The sequence below is a fragment of the Haliotis asinina genome, chromosome 15 (genome assembly GCF_037392515.1).
Source record: "Haliotis asinina isolate JCU_RB_2024 chromosome 15, JCU_Hal_asi_v2, whole genome shotgun sequence".
NCBI classification, from domain to species: Eukaryota; Metazoa; Mollusca; class Gastropoda; order Lepetellida; family Haliotidae; genus Haliotis; species Haliotis asinina.
Window position 1 is genome coordinate 10,999,722 of NC_090294.1, and position 18,826 is coordinate 11,018,547.

Consider the following 18,826-nt stretch of genomic DNA (forward strand, 5'->3'; position numbering starts at 1 on the left):
GTCCAGCTAAACTAAATGTATTGCAAAATCAAATTAATTCTCTGCTTAAATAACTGGTCCCGTTTCTTTTACTACGCATGCGCGAAAGTAGCGTACTGGGCAACAGGTTCCCGTTAGTTGTGATCAAATCTACTCCCGAAAAAATGTATCGCAAAGAAAAGCCAGTTGTGATCAAGGGTAGCGCGTCTTCTTTACCAAACAATCTTAGCATTCTTGCAACTCCAGAGAAGGGTTCCCTGAACTATGCTGTCGTGCACAAGTCGACTGTCAACCTGGTAACTGCTACAACTGACGGAACCACTGTAACTGGGAGGCAAGTCGTTTGCAAAGAGCCGACCGCTACTCAAGGCAGCCCATTCATTACCCAGGTGATGTTTAATATTTATGAGTTATGAATCATATAGTACGTCTGAACTGCATGACTATGACTACTTGCATCATGAAAGGTAAGTCGACTCGTTGCTAATCATCCTAATGACAGTGTTGTGACACACCCTTTGGTAAGTGATGAAACAGGCAAAGGAAGTCTCAGGATAAAATATCCAGTAAATCTCCATTGTCACTGCCCCCACTGGCAAATGACTTTTCGTCGGATCATTTTGTAGATATATAGAGAATGTCACCCAAGTGTATACTGATATCAAATATATCAACAGGAGTTGATAAAGTAACAAATATCTGAGGCTTGCCGAAGATATTTTTACCTTTATCAATGAGTGTTGATATAATTGATATCAGTAGACATGAGGATGAGATTTTATTTATCATCCAAAATCATTCTTCATTAGTTTTCAATGAAAAATGTACATCTCTGAATACAGCAGTGGCATTAGATTTGCAGTCCAACGATGTCATAGCATTGATAGCATTATCAGGACATTGTGCAGAATCTATATCTAGTAGGAGATATCATCTGATTTCCCACAAGCAATATCTCCTGTAGAGCACAGTTTTGGATGATAAATAGAGAATCTCACCCAAGTGTCTACTAATGTCAGATATATTAAAGGTCACATGCAACCAAAAAATCAAACATAATTAAAACACATTTATCACTTATTCATGACATATAATATACATTGCTGCTTTTAAAAAAACAACACAATTATAAGCGTACAATCGCGATTCAAAAGTGCGATATTTTGCACTTGGGCTTACTTCCCCCGAAACGAAGACCTCGGGAGACCGAACCCAGTCATAGCGGGTGGATCTGCACTCAAGTGTAACGACGGTTTCCGATTGGCTGTTTCATTTGCTGACATGCTGAGGGTTCGTTGTGTGTACAGAAAGATGATCTGTTTGATGGGCATTTTAGAAGTATAGCCAGTCACAAGAAAGTAAGATTCTTTGTGGATAACAACTTCTTTTTGTGTACTTGATGCGTCGTTTCAGTATGGATTCATATACTGCTGTCAAACAAAATCATATACACAAAAAGAAGTCGTTATCCATGAAGAATGTATATAGAGATGTTGGGTTTGGAAAATACATGTTCTCTGAATTTGCGCTTGATCAAATAAAAAATCATGTCAGTAGGGATGGTAAACTACTGCGTGGCTGGAATCTGTCATTCGTCCAAGTACAAAGCAGGACTTGAAACTGACAAGAGTTTGCACCAGTTTCCGTCAGATCCAGCCATCCGAAAAAAAATGAATGTAGTTTGTTTTCAACCCACAGACATAAAAACATGCCATGTGTATCACACGTGCCTAATTACATAATGTGGCAGACACAGGACTCGGGTGCAGGAGTCGTAAATCAACTTATTTTCTTTATGTCGTATAGTCTGATAGGTGTTAAGTTCAAATTGCACGTGGTCAATGATTGAAGCTGTGTATTGCATGTTGTCTTTAGCAGTCAGACATTTAGGTGTGAATAAACCAGACACTGAGCTTTCTCTGTGACAGAGACTGTTTACTACAATCAATAAGTTGTTTTCCGTAACGAGTAGATTATTTACTTGTTTGTGTACACAACCAAGATTAGACTACTGCTCACGACCTCAGACGCTGGGCATGCATAGTGTTTCAAGCTCCTCGAACCTATTCACTGCGCATGCGTTATGGAGGCAGCGCAGCACAGCCGTTGAAACCAGTTTTCCCTCCAGCGCTAGGGGGAATTTAGTGAAACGTTTGAACTCCGATTTCGCGGGCTTTTCTTTCATCGCGTTTTTATCAACTTTATAGGTTGAATTGGCATTTTTTATGATTTGTTTCGGTAAGTGCATACCTAAAGGTACCAGAATCTGCAAAGTTGTGTTTTACGTTGCATGTGACCTTTAACACAACTTGATGAAGTAACAAATATCCGAGGCTTGCGAGCACAGTTTTGGATGATAAATCAATCTTTCCAACCATATGATGAATTCTCTTCTTTTCACTGATCATATGTTTCATGTGATTAAATATTTTAGCTTCACCAGTTTTAGTAATCTTTTGTTTGTTTGTACGTTCAAATATCAGGTATACTGTGGTAAATTGTTTTGTGGGCTAGTAACTTTCAGACATGGCTCGCCCAACTGGCCAGCAAAATTGAAAACTGTTTCACACACTGCTCAGAGTATGATGCTTCAGACAAAGTATGCCCATGAGCATGATCTTTTGGTTCATTGTTAGTGCCGACCTTTTTACAATTTAAGACCTTGGATTTTCTTTACACTGTATTCAAGAGTAGCAGTAAAGTTTAGGGTTACTATAGTTATATTTCCAGGAGAAAGATTAATCATGAGTCTGTAAACATTGCTTCAAAAATAGAAATATACCAGAGGTTGAAAAATTTCTCAATTTTGCATTCTGAAGATTTGCAGCATTTTTACACAGATTACATCAGGCTTTGTTTCACAACCTTGCAGGCAACCATTTGTTTAACTGTTTTGATTTTTGTGGTTACTAACCCTTTCACATGCCTTCATGTTTGAATAGGTAAAATGGATTATTCTGCCAGTAAGGACTGTCCTGATATTGACATCACAGAGGGGTATACAGGTAATATCCATCATATCTTGTCAGGAAAGATTACTGCTTACCAGAATCAAGAGTATGTAATCATTTGAAACTTTAAAATTAAGGTGACTTAAACTTTCAAAATTAAGATGTCTTAAATTTTTGTGTAAAAAAATGAGACATATTATTAACTGCAATTTTAAATGCTCTTTTCCTATGGAAGAATATGTGGAAAACTGTCATTGGCTTGACAGATTTTCATAAGTGTCTATTTACTTTAAAGGTGTTAGCATTTTCAAATAGGTCAACTACGTATGAATAATATGTTTCTTTATAAATAAAACTATTTCTTAATGCTTGTGTGCAGATTGATGACAAATGGATAAAAACTCTTTTATATATCTTTTGTCAATTTCCAGTAAATGACTGTATTGATGTTTCTTTTGTCTGCAGATGTTTGAGCCTGATGGCTCCGTCATGATATACTGGCATGCTCTCAGTGACACCATGGGTAAGTTGGCATGTGACACACTGAACAATCATTTCTTTGTACCTTTGTTAAATACAGTCAGACCCCATTTATCAGGACGTTTTGGTGTCACTCAAAAATCGTCCAGATAGCAAGACGTCCGGTTAACTGGATCAAACAAGCAAAACATGAAAGTTAAGTGAAAGCTAAAAGTGAACATTTTTTCATGCACGTATATCAATAAGTCAATAGTCAATAGTAATAACAGTGAATCATCATAATATATAAGTGTACTGATAATACATGGAAGGCGGAACACAGGTTACAAGTTGTCAGGTTGTCTCGGACATGTAGCATGTGACGCATCAGTTGGCAAGTTAGATACAAAAAAGACATACATCAGTGACCCAAAGTCTCAATTTGACAATTGCAGACATATGCACATGTGAACAGATCTTTTGTGTCTGGATAACTGGATCATTTTTCAATGGAAATCTATGGGAATGGTTTGAAAATTCACTGTCCAGGTCCAAAATGGCAGGGTTCAGTTAAGTGAGTACATTTACTGGACGTAAATTTTGTTTCACATAAAAATCACCCAGAAGGCAGGGTTTCCGGATATGTAGGGTCCGAGTAAACAGGGTTCAACAGTATGAAGTCATATTATAACAAGATAGGTTTCTCTGATACAATACATTTCTGCAAGAATATAAATTATGACATCTACACAGGAGATCACTTCTGTTCAACTCATCAGCCAATAAGACATCTACTCTAATACTAACAGGACTTGGTGTAGAGGCTTAGCAGCTATGCTAACTTTTCCCAAAATGTTCATAGCCTCCATGAACTTATTAAGTCTATTCTTAACGCATTGGCTATGATCAAAGTTAAGAATTCTTAGGGCTACGAACATTTCGAGAATAAGGGCCTTAGTTGACAGATGTTATCCTAATTGAATAGGTTCATACTTATGCGGTTGATCACTGGATACTGCTTTGTGCATTCAGACTCGATTAATTACAGCCTGCACCATATACCTGGAATATTGCTGAGTTCAGTGTTTAACAACAAACAAACAAATCTAATTCTTCATATGACTGAATGAGCTTTTTCTTATTTTCGTGTTTGCTTTATGTATCTAAACAATGAGGTATAATGACAATATATGCTCAGGAATGGCTTTTAAGACATCTGATTGTAACAAAGAATATTTGGGATTACATGATAGATAGCATTGCATGGAGGTGATTAGGTGCTCCACTGTGAGACTGTATGGGTTTGAATCCTGAATGGAACTAAACCTCTAAGTTCTGGACTTAATGAGAAAGTATAATCCCACATATAACAAAAATGTTAAGCTCTGTGTGTAGATAGTTTTATAACAAGAAAATTCATTTCAATTTTGTCTTTTTTGTGGGTTTTCAAATATGCAAATGCAACTATTGGTATCAAAATGTCAAACTGTGTTTAAAAGCTTACAAGCATGCATAAAAAAAATCATTCTTCATTGAACTTTGTTGGTTAAAGTTCACTCAGGCTTTAATTGCTATAAAGGTGAAGTCAGGTCTACACATGAAGCCTCAGAGATATTGTATCAGAACAACAGGTCCAGCTGCCTTAACATTCACAGTACCATTATCATAAGAATCATTGTATCCAAATGACTACCATCAAATTCAGTGCTTTTGATTTCTTCAAGTAATTGGACCAGTGAAGGTTTAGGTAAGAACTGATCTACAATAACCCATGTATGTAATCAAAAAGCAACCAATGGGATTGGCAGGTCAGACATGCTAACTTCGTTATCCAAATTTCATAGATGCTCATGCATCTCCAGTGTTGATAACTGGATTGCCTGATCCAATCTTATTATTTACAGATCGCCCCCGTATAGCAGGAATATAGCTTAGTGTGGCATAAGACTAAACTCACTTACACTCATTCCTCAGGTGGTATTCATGTAAGAAATCTTTGAGTTCCCCTGATTCTTGTAACTGACCCAAAAAAAAAAATGACCTCCTATTTCTTAGCAACATGGGACCCCACTGAAACAGGAGAACACAAACATATCTTACATGATGGGTAGTGTGCCTAGGCGTATTCAGGCATGCGTTGCTGAGCGAGGAGGTCTAAGAAAGTACTAAAACAAGACTGAGACTGTAAAAGGATGATGTTTTAACATGTTTATGTAAGTAAAACGCCAGAAGTTAATAAACGTAATGAGTTACATGACGCAACATGATTCTCAATAATTTCTGGGAATACTATATATCACCTGATGACATTGAGCTTTGCTCATATTGTTGACTTCTTTTTGGACCACTAGCAAATTATTTACTGGTTTACTGGTAGTGTGATGTGCTTGAGACAGAGATCACTCAATACTATTCTTTCTTTCCAGAAAGCAGTAATTTTGGACGTGGCATCTCAGGAGTTGGAGATAACTTGATCTGTGTTGGTAGGTGTTACGTGTTTTCATCATTGAAATGATGTCATTGCATTTAAGTGTGTTACCATACACTTTGATATGATACAGTGCATATATTGCAGACTCATAATAATCATAATAATATACAAAGGGAATGTGTTACCTGGAAATATAACACCTGTTAGTTTGAGTATGAGAAATTCTTGTTGAATGAAATTGTTTGACCTGTGTAACCAACACTGAAAGTTAGTTAAGCTGTTTGTACATTCTCTTACCATATCTGGATGAATTCTTGCAGTACATTACTGTTTCATTTTATTTCCAAATAGTACTGTGATGAAATTGTACTTGCAGGAACAGAAAGTGGGTTAATATTGGTGTTCAACATGCCCCCCAAAGGAACAAATATCACTTATCAGGAAGCCCTCAAAGGTTGGTATGCTTATCCGTTGGGCTGTAATGATGTATCAAACTGTCAATGGATTCCATCTGTTGTTCCATCTGCAATTAATCGATGACAGAAATGAAAAACTATCAATACATTGATAGTATGTGTCACCAGCAACAGTTTAGTAATTGACTTCCATCGATAAATGTGCAGTGCAAAATACCTAAAGTACCAGAATCATTCAGTCTGCGTAAACTTATCCTCAATACTTTTCGCTACACTCCAGTACTGAGTCTAACAAAGCCTTATGGGAGGTCACGTCAGGTAACCTTTGAGGTTGACCAGTCAGAACACAAATCGCGAAAGTGGATTTTTGCACAAACCTTTTGAACTTTTTATCTCGAAAAGGTTCGTACCCGAACGATTCTGAATGCTATTTAGCATACATTCGCTTCCTGGTGATACACATGGCATACATACTACCATGACACCGGCAAGTAAACGGTCGCTGAAAATAGTGTTACTGGCAACATTCCATGATGTTATCATGCAGACATATTACCTAATGGTAACCATGTCAACAGAGACCCCGAAGCGTATATACTGCAGGTCAAATAACAAATGCGGACTGTTGTTTGTAGAGAGATGAGTGTCAGTGACCTGAATATTTTGAAAGTCCCTCTGATCCATAAATAGTAGTCATTGTGTGACTGGTTAAATCTATTTAACCGTCTCGCGTTTGATTGGACGGTCATTGGTCGCCCAGAAAGGTTACTTGACGCGACCTTCTACTAGGTTTTGTTAGACTCTTTTGCCTCTTAAACAAACTTGTTATGGGTTTCAAGTATCTTGTTAGTTATTAAAAGAGTCTGAAACTCTTGTTTTTATTTCATATAGGCTATACATTCATTTGGGAAATGAATTGAGACAAATGAGACAATTCACTTAGGAGAGGAAAAACTATTGCTATACTATTGAAATAACTGGTCACAATAGACTGTCACTATTGCAATGGTATTTTGCAATCAGTATGTGACATAGTGCCCAAATATTTGCAGTAGTGATATCTATGCCTGAAAGTTACTAGGCAACAGAATGATCCACTATTCCAACATCTGAATCTAGACACGGGTTAAGCTGCTAGTATAATAAACATGTTCATCAGGGTATAATCTCGCATGATTAGAATTGTACTGTAACTGAACAAGTCAGAGAGAGTTATGTTTACAAAATGGCTCCATGAAAATTCACTTGTTAGTCAGACCAGTGACTGGAGATTTGCTGACCAGACTGTATTTTACTAGCGACAGGCTAATGGTCCAGTGGCTGTTTCGTACGCTGGTTGCAATGGACTATTGTTATCACAATGGTTGTTTCTCTCTTAACAGTCACCTCCATTAATCTGTTTCTATGAAGAATCTGAAATATCTTGTGCTTAGATTTTGTCAGGGAGAGGTAGCATATTTGTCACCAAGACAGGGGTATCTCAGTTATCATGCATTTTCCCTTGGTCATTCCAGGAAATGCTTGTCACAGATTTGAATCCTAGATTCCTGCTTAAATTCGTTTACATGTTTTGTGTGAAAGAAGCATGAGTATGATCAGTGTTGTTTTAGCAAAGATGGCTGTTGTAACTGTATATTTGTGAATCATATGACCCCAACTGTAATCAGATAATGCTGTAGAAACCTTCAAATCGATGCTAATTATTATGCACCATCAATGCTGCAATGTACAATGAAGAACATCAACAAACAACATGTGAAAAGAAGCAGTAGATTTGCACCATAGTTGGAAATGACTACTTCATAGTACATTACAATGTGGTAGTCTAGTAGTGAAAGCATTCACCTGTCACATCAAAGACGTGGGTACAATGTGTGCCTATTGCTTGTGTTAGCACCTTGTTATTGCTGGAATATTAGAAGATGAGTAAACCCAAATTCACATCTTGCCATGATATGATCAGTATGTAATGTTTTCAGGGCATACATGCGCCATATGTGACCTGGCCTCCGACAAGGACATGATGGTGAGCGGTGATGAGAGGGGCAGTATCTTCGTGTGGAAGGCAATGGGGCAACAGCTACAACAGACTGTCAAAATTGCTGGAGGAGGGTAGGGTGGCAATATTCCAGAGAATTTTTTTTCAAAAGTACAGATTTTTCTGTGAAGGAGACTTCACTGATGACAGTCCAACAAGACTGTTTTACAACATTGAAGAATCATGCTGTCACTCTTTTGTTTCATGGCTCTAAGTGTATGTTAATTACTATCCATATTATTACAGAAACAGTCTTATTAAATACAGGAGTTATTCCACCACCAAACCCCCCTCTACATTCTGTGTGTAGACCTTTAGACTCGTCCATAGAAGGTAGTGTCACACGAAGTTTCCAGCTAGCTGTGTTATGAGCAAAGGAACCTTTCAGAGTAGAAATTCTGGCTTCTGCATCTTAAAAAGAGGATTTCTAGAATGTACATGATGTCACACCTTCATACTATTATGGATATATTATACACCCTGCCATATACCTGCTCCCATTGTAATGTGTGTGATCGGTTGTGATGTCGGGGTCTGGCAAAATGTGTGTGCTGTGATATGAGGCAGGTGTTTGACTGTGTATTGTTTTTGTACAGGAGCCCGTGCAGTAGCATCGCTCTCTGGCGAGGCATCATCGTGGGTGGATATGGCTCAGGGCATCTACGTGTCTACAGTGCAGCAAGTGGAAAGATAAGTGCCGAGGTCACCGCACATGCTCGATGGATCAATGCAATAGATATTGCTAGGGAAAATGGAATGGTGAGTTGATTTTAACCAGTCTCTGGGCAGACACTCCACTACACTACAGTGACAGTTGTTCTGATCGTGATGTCTTCTATTATAGAGACAACAGATAATCCGACAGACCAGCAGGCTTTTGATATAGGTGATATTCATGTGTGAACTCTGTTTGTTATGGATTTCCTTTCATATGTAACATTTCCTTTCCTTTCAAAACTGTTGCTACCCTCCAATCTTCACAAAGGGGCATGAAACAAGGATTGGTCAACCAGGAATAGCCATACTGTGCCTGATTTTGATATCCATGTTAAAGCCCGACTTTATATCAAATGGTTAAGCACTGTGAAAGCTGACATTAGTCCAAACTAGTTCAAGTTGCTTTGCATATGGCATACCATTCCACCTCAGCATCAATGTTTTGATCAGAAGTCCAAAGTTAACTGTGGAGAGTGAAATATCTGTATTTTTCAGTGATCCCTGTGTTGAGAATGTTTCATCTGTTTCAGTTGTTGTCCGTGAGTGATGATGCATCTTACCGCGTATGGAAGCTCACAGAAGGAACAATGCCACAGGTAGAATATCTAACTCTGCTTCTTTTGATTAGACCTGACAGTGTACATGTACACTGTGTTTGAACTGCTTACCCTCCAGTATATTATCTGGTTGGTTTTTTTGTTTATAGATATATTCAGCATTTTCAGATACGGAGGCTACCTGTAAATAATTTTGTCTTGACCTAAGACCCTTGTGACTGATATTAAATGCATGGCCCCACATACTAAGAGTATGATGGCTCAAGTCACCACCTGACCTCCAATAGGTTGCCTCGTATGTTTAGAATGGATTGCTGGTAGGGCTTGGTAAAAAGATTGATAATCAGAAATATTGTCAATATTAAGAATTATTATCAATATGAAAATTGTGGCCTCAATGATATTGTACATAACTCTTGTGATGACATATAGTTTACTCACACAAAAAGCACAGTTAAGTCTTTGTTGAGGGAGTGCTTCTAAATAATATTCAGGAAGCTATTTTATTAGTTACCATTTCCTAAGTATTTCACTACTCATCAGTGATGTAAAATATGTTGACAGCTTTCAAGATTTTATCTAGATTCCGAGCAGTGTGCAAAATAGCCACTGGACTGCTGCCCATGGCTAGCAGAAATCAACTTGGACCAGTTTGTGTCCGGTCATTTGCCACACTGGCTAGTTAATTTTCATGGGGTCCTTTTGTAAATAAACTCATCCCTTGCAGTAACGCCCTTCACGATGCCACAGATTCAGTTAAACCATGGGGTAATCCATGACTCCCATGTAAAACCGCTGAACTGCGATCACACCCCTTCACGAAATCGAAAATAGCTCATGAGCAAATCAGCTATTGTGCTCTGGAAAATAACATAAACTAGTGAAATTAAATGTGGATGGCAACTGACAGTGTTTATCATACATTGTTTTTCAGATGCTTAAAACATGCAGGGTTTTCTGAGTAATAATCATACCAATCACGAAATATCGTAGTAGATCTAACTTATAAAAGACAAGACATCCCGTCAGTCGAGTACTTGCAGTATTTGCTGTAATACGACACACCGCGCTATAGTGTGGGTAAACACAGTCATCCGAGAACATATGGTGTCAGGATATTTTTTCATTAAATTCAGTCCCATTTTTATTCAGTAAAACTGTTGACAGAAACAACGGAGACACCATGAGAGAATGGCATTACCTCATTCCATACGCGTACAATTTCTGCTTACCACATTCGTGAGGGTTCGTTTTTTGCACCTACCACAATAGCACCAATTTCACATTATTCTTAGCAACCATGAACAGATTACAGCCTCGTAATCCATGGACTCCAAGACCTGGGTTATTAACTCATTGAAGTCAGTTTAACAATTGAAGTCAATTTGAACATTTTGGTTTTCACAAGCAAAGTTGCAAGTAGCGCGGGAAGTCAGCAGTGACATGTCAAACTGTCTCCTATGTAAAATGTACAGACAGGTAACGGCCTGTGTTCATTGGTATGCTAAATAAGTTTGCAGAAAACATGCATTATATACTAATCTGATAGCAATATATAATAATACATCTGTTACAATAACTGCTTATCTTTATTTATAATCTTTTTCCTTAGTTTCTACATTCAAATTCTGGATAAGTGAATTATTTTGTAGGCTTTAACTTTGAGGCATAACAAACCCAACTGGCTTGTAAAATTTTGAAAATATTTCACACACTGATTCTGAGATATTTATCAATAATCGATCAAAATGATTAATATTGATACCTAGTCCCAGCTGCTAAGGACCTTTCTCAGAAAGATGATGTGAAAGATGGAGGTGAGATTGACTAGGAGGAATATCTTGATTATTAATTCAATTTGTCCATTGTATATATTTCAAAAAGCTTTACATGTTTGTTTATGATCTCTGATTTCATTTCAGATTCAGTACCGACACTCAGACATAGTGACCGATGTTCAGCTTGTTGGAGGGCAGTTTGTTGACGGACAAGGGAGAGCTCTGTGTCTCACCGGTTATGACTGCAGCGAGATAGTGTTCTTTGTCCAGTGCTGAGGTTGTCAGTTTCAGTCCAGCATTACTCCTTAGCTTTAGTCCAGTGTGCAAGTAGATGTCCCATATGTGAAGTCCCACCTGTGCAATTCCATTGAAAAGGAAAATTTTTGTGAAAGAGGTATTTGTTTGGTTATCTGGTATCATATTGTTTGGTCTGTTGCGTACAAGTACAGTATGCCATTTGTATGTATATAGAGCAAGAGAAATAATGTAGAAATGAGGTCACAGTCTCACTGAGAGAAGAGTTTATTGATTGTTGCTACTAGATATAGATCTGAGGACATCCTGTTCCAGGTCATGTCAGAATGACCTTTCAGTAGACCAATCAGACTGATTCTTACTAGATCAGGAAAGTGACAGTGTGTTTATCACAGAAGTTCCTGAGTGACAGTTTTCGACTGTACAACTGATTCTGTTAGTGTCATCATCAATTCTGAAATGAAATGTTCCATGTGAATTTGAAACTAAAGCATTAATATGTGGAGTAGACATCCATACAGGTATGACAGGTGTTACATAATATATAGTGATGGTTGTGCAATGTATTCTCATTGTTTTGAACTCTCGTCGGTTGTTGTTGGTTCCCCTCTCACTGCAGCCAGTGCAAGATTTCAGTGGCAGATTAAACAAAGTGACTACAAAGTGGCCTTATATTTTCATAAATGATGGCATATACTGAACCTGTAAAGTATTGACGCTGGGCATCTAGAATCATGTGACTCTATCAGCTGTGGGTACCACTTTGGTTGCTGTTGCTATGGTTACTGAAGTTACTGGAAAGACTGATGATGGAGCAAGCATTCACTTTGAAACTCCCAAAAATTTCTGCCAGACCACAAGCTGGTTGGATGTAAAACTTACCTGCCCTCACCAAAACATGCCTACCCAAAAAATAATAGTAATTACCTAGTATTATTAAATAAAAACTTAAAGACCTTTCAGCAGGTGAATTTGAGGATCTGGGAGTCTGTGTTGAAAAAAAAACATCCTGGGTGGTTGGGCAGGCATTTTGAACACTGGCATTTTTCTCAGTAATGAAGTTGACATTCATATATCATTTTCTGTTACTAATGTATTTCTATGAATCATTGTTTTGTCAACTGGGGTATTAAAAACTGAAATGGTGTTGAATATTGTTTACAGAAACTGTGATATTTAAGTGTTCTATTACAGCAAGGGTTTTATCATTGTGGCTGCTGTATGTGAATCTCTGTGGATTGAATGATAGTGTTTGTGTCTATTATCAGTTTTGTACTTATTTTCTTTAGTCATTTCGTCTCATGACTGAACTTGTTTGGTTAATGAAAAACATAGAAAAATGATGTCTGGTTCCTTTTAATAAGCTAATTATGATTAACTCACCAGATGATTATCCAGTGTCTGTTCACTATCACATTGTAACAGTGTATCGTACAAGTATACCCTCAAATTTGAGGTTTTACTGAATTGTCTCCACTGCAGCATTATATAGCAAAACCAGAAATGTAACGTTTTGTTTCACTGTATTTTAATGTTTTAAATACTAACGATGTTCAAGAGGAATAGAATCTAAAATAGATATTATGAATATGTTGATGTTAATGCCTTATGTTATGATTTATTTTTTTGTTAATATCAAATGGATGGTTTGATGGACCAAACAACTGTAGTTCTTTATTCAGTTCTGTCCCATATGTGTGACAGAATCCAGTGACCAGGATTTAAACATCAGAAAGTTACATACCATGATATGACTAGATAACTGTCGAAGCAGTGATATAGCATGTAATCTCAACTCATATGTCCATCGTTTACTCAAACAATGAATAACAGTGTCAATCGGTGATATTCAGTGAAAGTCAAACGTATGTGAAAATCCTCCTGACATATGTTTAATAACTTGCCCAAACTATGTTAGATTTTGGTGATATTATATTTTTCCCTGCCATTTTTGGCATTGTCTGTCAGTGTGGTGAACAGTCCCACAAATTTTGATAGTAACATTTTAGTACATTTAGACCGATGTCATACATCAGGCAAACCATTCTCATTAGTTACAGCGATAAGGGGAATCCTTGTGGTTAATGCATTGTCTCAGTCTGCCAAAGGATAGTTGCAAATTCCTACATAGGTAAACTGTGTGAAGCTCATTTCTGGTATATACCATTGCTGTTCCCAGCTGTAATATTGATAGAACACTGCACAAAATGACATGAAACGGTACTGACTCATGCAAATGGTCACAAACACGTATTTCGCAATATTTAACGTTATATCATGTTTAGAAGCAGTTCCTTATCAGTGCATAATTATCATAATGATTTATCCCACCAACACTGATACCAGATTTGTATACAATGTATACCTCTTGTTGCACCTTGTCATCACTTAACAATGTTGCATCTGCAAGTCATAGTGTGACATACAGTTCAGAGATTCAGATCTCGGATTCATTGTTATCATTGCAATGTCAATGGGACAAGTGAAGTTGTACATGTGTAAAGTCTGTGTCACAATCAACGTCCTCTCTCATTAGACTGACATTCATTACTTGTAATTACCTGAAGTACTGGGAGAGCAGATTAAAATGACTCAGCCTTTCACCCTCCAGGCTCTTCTATTTTTGTGACAGATAGAAAATATTGTTACTCAGCCTGTCAGGGTCAGCTCTTGTGCAAGACTAGAACTGGGATAATGACAAGATCAAGTGTTACTGGCAAACAAGGATAAGTTGGACAGCTGCACAGAAGACGTTCATGAGAAGTAGGCAGTGCATGGCAATGAGCAAACATGTTTGGTTTGTGGAAGGGAGAGCTGATGTTGGCTAGTGCACATGCAGTGCATAACAGTGAAATTGATATTGCGCACAGCAGCACATACCTTGCTCATAAGACTATCACAAACCTCACCCATCACAATACTCTTGATAGTGGACAACATGAGGCCCCTTTGCTAACAATGGCAAGCGCCAGTGGGTGGCACTCATACATGCTAATATTGGTCAGTTGACAGGTTACTGCTCATCCTATCCTTGTTTGCCAGTATGGTCATGTTTTGATTTATATTTTATAGTGGGAATTATTGTTTAATTAAGTTTCATAAACGTCTCTAATTTCAAGTACAGAAAAACCGTTAAGTCCTTGAATTTTACAAAATATGTGTCTTGCTGGGTATTATTGGTTTGCATATGCTTCATAAAATGGCTAAAAAACTGTACTACTTATAACATTTGTCAAATTGCATCATAAACAAACATGAAATAGTGATTATAATAGAATGATAATATATGTCTTGTTGTCAAATTAAAAAATGTCCGTCCATGGTTCCATTGTACCAACTTAAGATATATATATATATATATGTATGTATATGTATTTGAAATTGTCAACTAACAACAGATGCGAGGACATCCATGTTGAGTGAGAGCAGCAAGGTGGTATATATATCATCCTGTTCAATAACTTTCAATCAACTTAAATGAGCATTAGTACATGTATCTGTTGTGTAGTGAAATGACAGTCTCAATGGGACCAGACACATGTTATTACTGTCATTTTTTCTAATGGTAGTTTGCACTTTTGTCAGCATGTAAAGTTCATGTCTCCCAATAGATGAGATGTTTTCCACTTACGAAAAACAGTTGCTCTTACTGGCAACATGTAGTGCCAATATCAGGGTAATGGCCATTTCCTCAGACTTTGGAGATGTTTTTGCTCTTCCTTAAACTATCTGTTAGTTGTAAATACAGGGAGCTGATCATGTTGAGGAATTAGTAGTGTCACACCATATTTAGTATACATGAATAGATGTTTTTTGTGAGTGGGCAGTGATTCCTCTTCACTGAATGGCTCCAAATTGGATCAGACATATCAAGATATATGATGACATTTAGACTTCTCAGTGTCTTAGGTTTTACAATTACCGGAAAAATAGCTATCCACCGTAATTAATGTTAAATGGTGAAAAGGTTACAAGTGTAAGGAGGTCATGGTGATCTAGAGGATATGGTCGTGCTGAAGATTCATTTCAGAGAGTTTATTTACCAGAATCAACTGCACGCCATAATCAAGCCCTTTGGATGAGGTAGTAATATTTCAATTGAATATATGGCCTCCTGATAACCCTTCATGGGATGAACCCATGCTTTTGGGATTTATAAGGGCATGGTACAGACGGGGAAACTTTTATGGTAAGTCCCACTCCATCTTGCACAAATAGAAGAGTTAACAATGGCTTTCTGGATTTGTTGATGGTCTTATGCAGGAAAATATTTGCAATGCATTTAGACTGGAAGTCTAATTTTGTACCTCACAAAAAGTTTTAAAGAGAGAATTATATATATTCAGCAAAGTTGTTCTTTTAAGTATGTTGAGCAGTTTTATGGCGAGCTCACCTGTAAATCAAGGGTTGATTTTTCAAAACTCAGAGTTATCAATAATATCTACAATGTTTTTGTAAGCTTGTGTTGTTTACTGATGATAGTGTACTTTGTTGTTGAGTGTCCGATGCTCACAGATCCTAAGTGACAACTCCATGTGTTTCCATGGAGAATTCCTCAAAGCCGTCCACAGTATGATGTCAAAATAAAGTAGCAATTGCAACATCCCTTGTTTTGTTCCATTCTTTATTGTATTTGTGCCGGGGGTAGACTGGTACACCTGGTGAGAGGAACACGTGCTGTGCGGTCTTAATGATCAGTAGCAGTTCTTTACTGTATTTGTACTGGGGGTAGACTGGTACACCCAGTGAGAGGAGCACATGCTGTGCGGTCTTAATGATCAGTAGCAGTTCTTTACTGTATTTGTACTGGGGGTAGACTGGTACACCCGGTGAGAGGAACACGTGCTGTGTGGTCTTAATGATCAGTAGCAGTTCTTGACAACAGACTTTCAACAGAAACAGAAGAGAACGATAGAGAGTGGAAGATGTGATTAGAGAGACAGAGAGACATAAAGATGAGAGGGAGAGAGAAGTGACCACAGCTGGTTGGGGTACTGTGACTTACATACTAGTTCTTTATATTCACTCACTCACTCTCACACTCACTCACTCTCACACTCACTTGCTCACTCACACATCACACAGGTAAAGTACAGACGCATACAGTCGACCCCACAGCCCCCATCTCACAGACACAATCCATACAAGATCATTATGTCTACACTGTTCACAAACACTGGATTATGCCACACACAAAAACAGAAATGGTTGTCTGATAAACATTAACATGAACAGTTCAATAGTTTCTCATTTAAAAATTACATGGAGGATTGTTTGTTTGTTTTCAGTCTTTTACAGAGAAACATTCTTAATGTATCATGTTTTATTCCCATCAGAAACTCACATGCTTACAGAATACCCTGGTTGTAATGCCACCATTTGTCCAGGATGAAACATACCATCATATCCAGGGTGGCATTATGACCAGATTGGAGAGTTAGGGGCGGTCCTATGCAGTCAACAAGGTGATGTCTCCTGCAGTGAACCTTCAGTGACTGGATTATCCCAGGGTCTCAGGGCTGCAGCTGACTTGTACCCTTGTGCCCACATTTTCTGGGCAGGTCAAAAGGTTTGAAGCCAGTGATGGAGTATGGACCAGACAATCCAGTGACTGATACTGTGAGCAACGATCCTCGCTGCTGATTTCCCAGTACATCTGTCCTATCCATCTATAGTCACCTCTAAGGACCGCTGAATTACGTAAATCGTTGTGATGCTCTTGATCACTGGATAGTCTGGTCCAGGCTCGATTATGTAGAGCGTAATGTCCGAGTAACACTCCAATCCGTAAAAAACGTAATGGTGTCGAGACATTATATTCAAGGAATGGAACGTTACGAGGATATGTTACACTACTTAAATTACATTCAAAGTGTTGGGAATATTTTTGTTATCAAAGTTAAATGTCTGTGATATTGGCACTCACATCTCAATTCCAGAAAAGTAACTGAGCGAGTAAACAATGGAATGATGTCACAAATGTGAGTCACTCACGACCACTGGGTATCTACAGTAACCGAGTACTGACATGATGCGATGATTTGTGCCTATCGCATATGATTTTAGATTTGTTACACCAAAATAACTGAACCTAACCTAAAGAAAGGTGTTGTTCAAGTGAACTGATAGAAATTGTGTGTTAGATGCAGCTCAGCTCGGCTTGCCCCACTTAACATCTGCATGTTTGGACAGCCGACCTGGGAACGCTGGAAACATTGAATCAGGGGCTGCTAACATTTACCTGTTCTGATACACCTGTCACACTAAACATTCAGGTGTTCATCATGTGTAGTGTTACATCAGTATTAGCGGCTTAAAAACGGTGTGCCAAATTCAGGAATCATTATGCATTACTGTTTTCTCTCACTACAGCAATGGACGGTGTTATTTCATTACTGACGTGTTGTTATCAAGCACCTTTGCTTGGATGTTGATATCTGCAGCAATAGGAACATTTGATGTTTATTGTCTAAAACGAACTTTCCGACCAAATTATTTCAAGTGAAATTAATACTTCTTTCATGATTGATATTAGACCTTAGCTGGCGTTTGCATTCTGTATAGTGTGATCTTTATAACAATACGTGATAGTGACCACGCAATGTTTCGAGTTTGGATAAGGTCGGCAAATAGAAAGGGGGACACTGGTTTATACTTTAAATTTGCCACATATTGTCGTTCGTTTGATAAGATCACACACCTCAGCTGTCTCGAGGTTTAACTTTGACAACCACACACTCCCTTCTCTTATAGGGCAACATCTGACGCAAAAGAAACTCATTCACAAAACATGGACAAGACATTAAATTGACAGCTAGACGACAGAGAAGACCCTATATATGTCGGACAATACCGGATGGGGTAGGTTCTTTGTGAACAGAGAGAGGAGAGGGTGTGTCAGGGCGACCATGCTGAGGTAGTAGATTGTTGATTTCTTCAAAATGTACCGCTTTAAATACCAATCAGAATTGGGCGTGGGGCTGCTTTAAACGGTAGTTATACAATTGTCTGCCATCTTGGTAGGGGCTAAAACAAAAAGTGGTGCAGGTCCTATAATGCAAGACAAAGATGAAATCAGGAACATTATCGACATGTTATACGCCTTTGTGAATATTCTTTACAAGATGTCTTTGTAGCATGAATATATCATGGCGACTCTGCAATTTGACTTTCTGTGACTCGTCACATGCCTTTGTCAATATATTGGAAATGTAATATATTTCTAACATACGTATGTGGTATGTT

At 37.9% G+C, this 18,826-nt stretch overlaps 1 protein-coding gene across 1 annotated transcript; it reads left to right on the forward strand.

Annotated features, from left to right (window-relative positions):
- Positions 1 to 81: 81 nt before the first annotated feature.
- LOC137265489 (WD repeat-containing protein 54-like) lies at positions 82 to 16,184 on the forward strand. The gene is made up of 9 exons (XM_067800899.1): positions 82 to 368; positions 2,922 to 2,984; positions 3,396 to 3,453; positions 5,816 to 5,872; positions 6,197 to 6,274; positions 8,216 to 8,348; positions 8,871 to 9,033; positions 9,522 to 9,587; positions 11,471 to 16,184. The coding sequence occupies exons 1-9, from the start codon at positions 144 to 146 to the stop codon at positions 11,600 to 11,602; spliced, it is 975 nt and encodes a 324-aa protein (XP_067657000.1). The 5' UTR covers positions 82 to 143; the 3' UTR covers positions 11,603 to 16,184.
- The last annotated feature ends 2,642 nt before the right edge of the window (positions 16,185 to 18,826 follow it).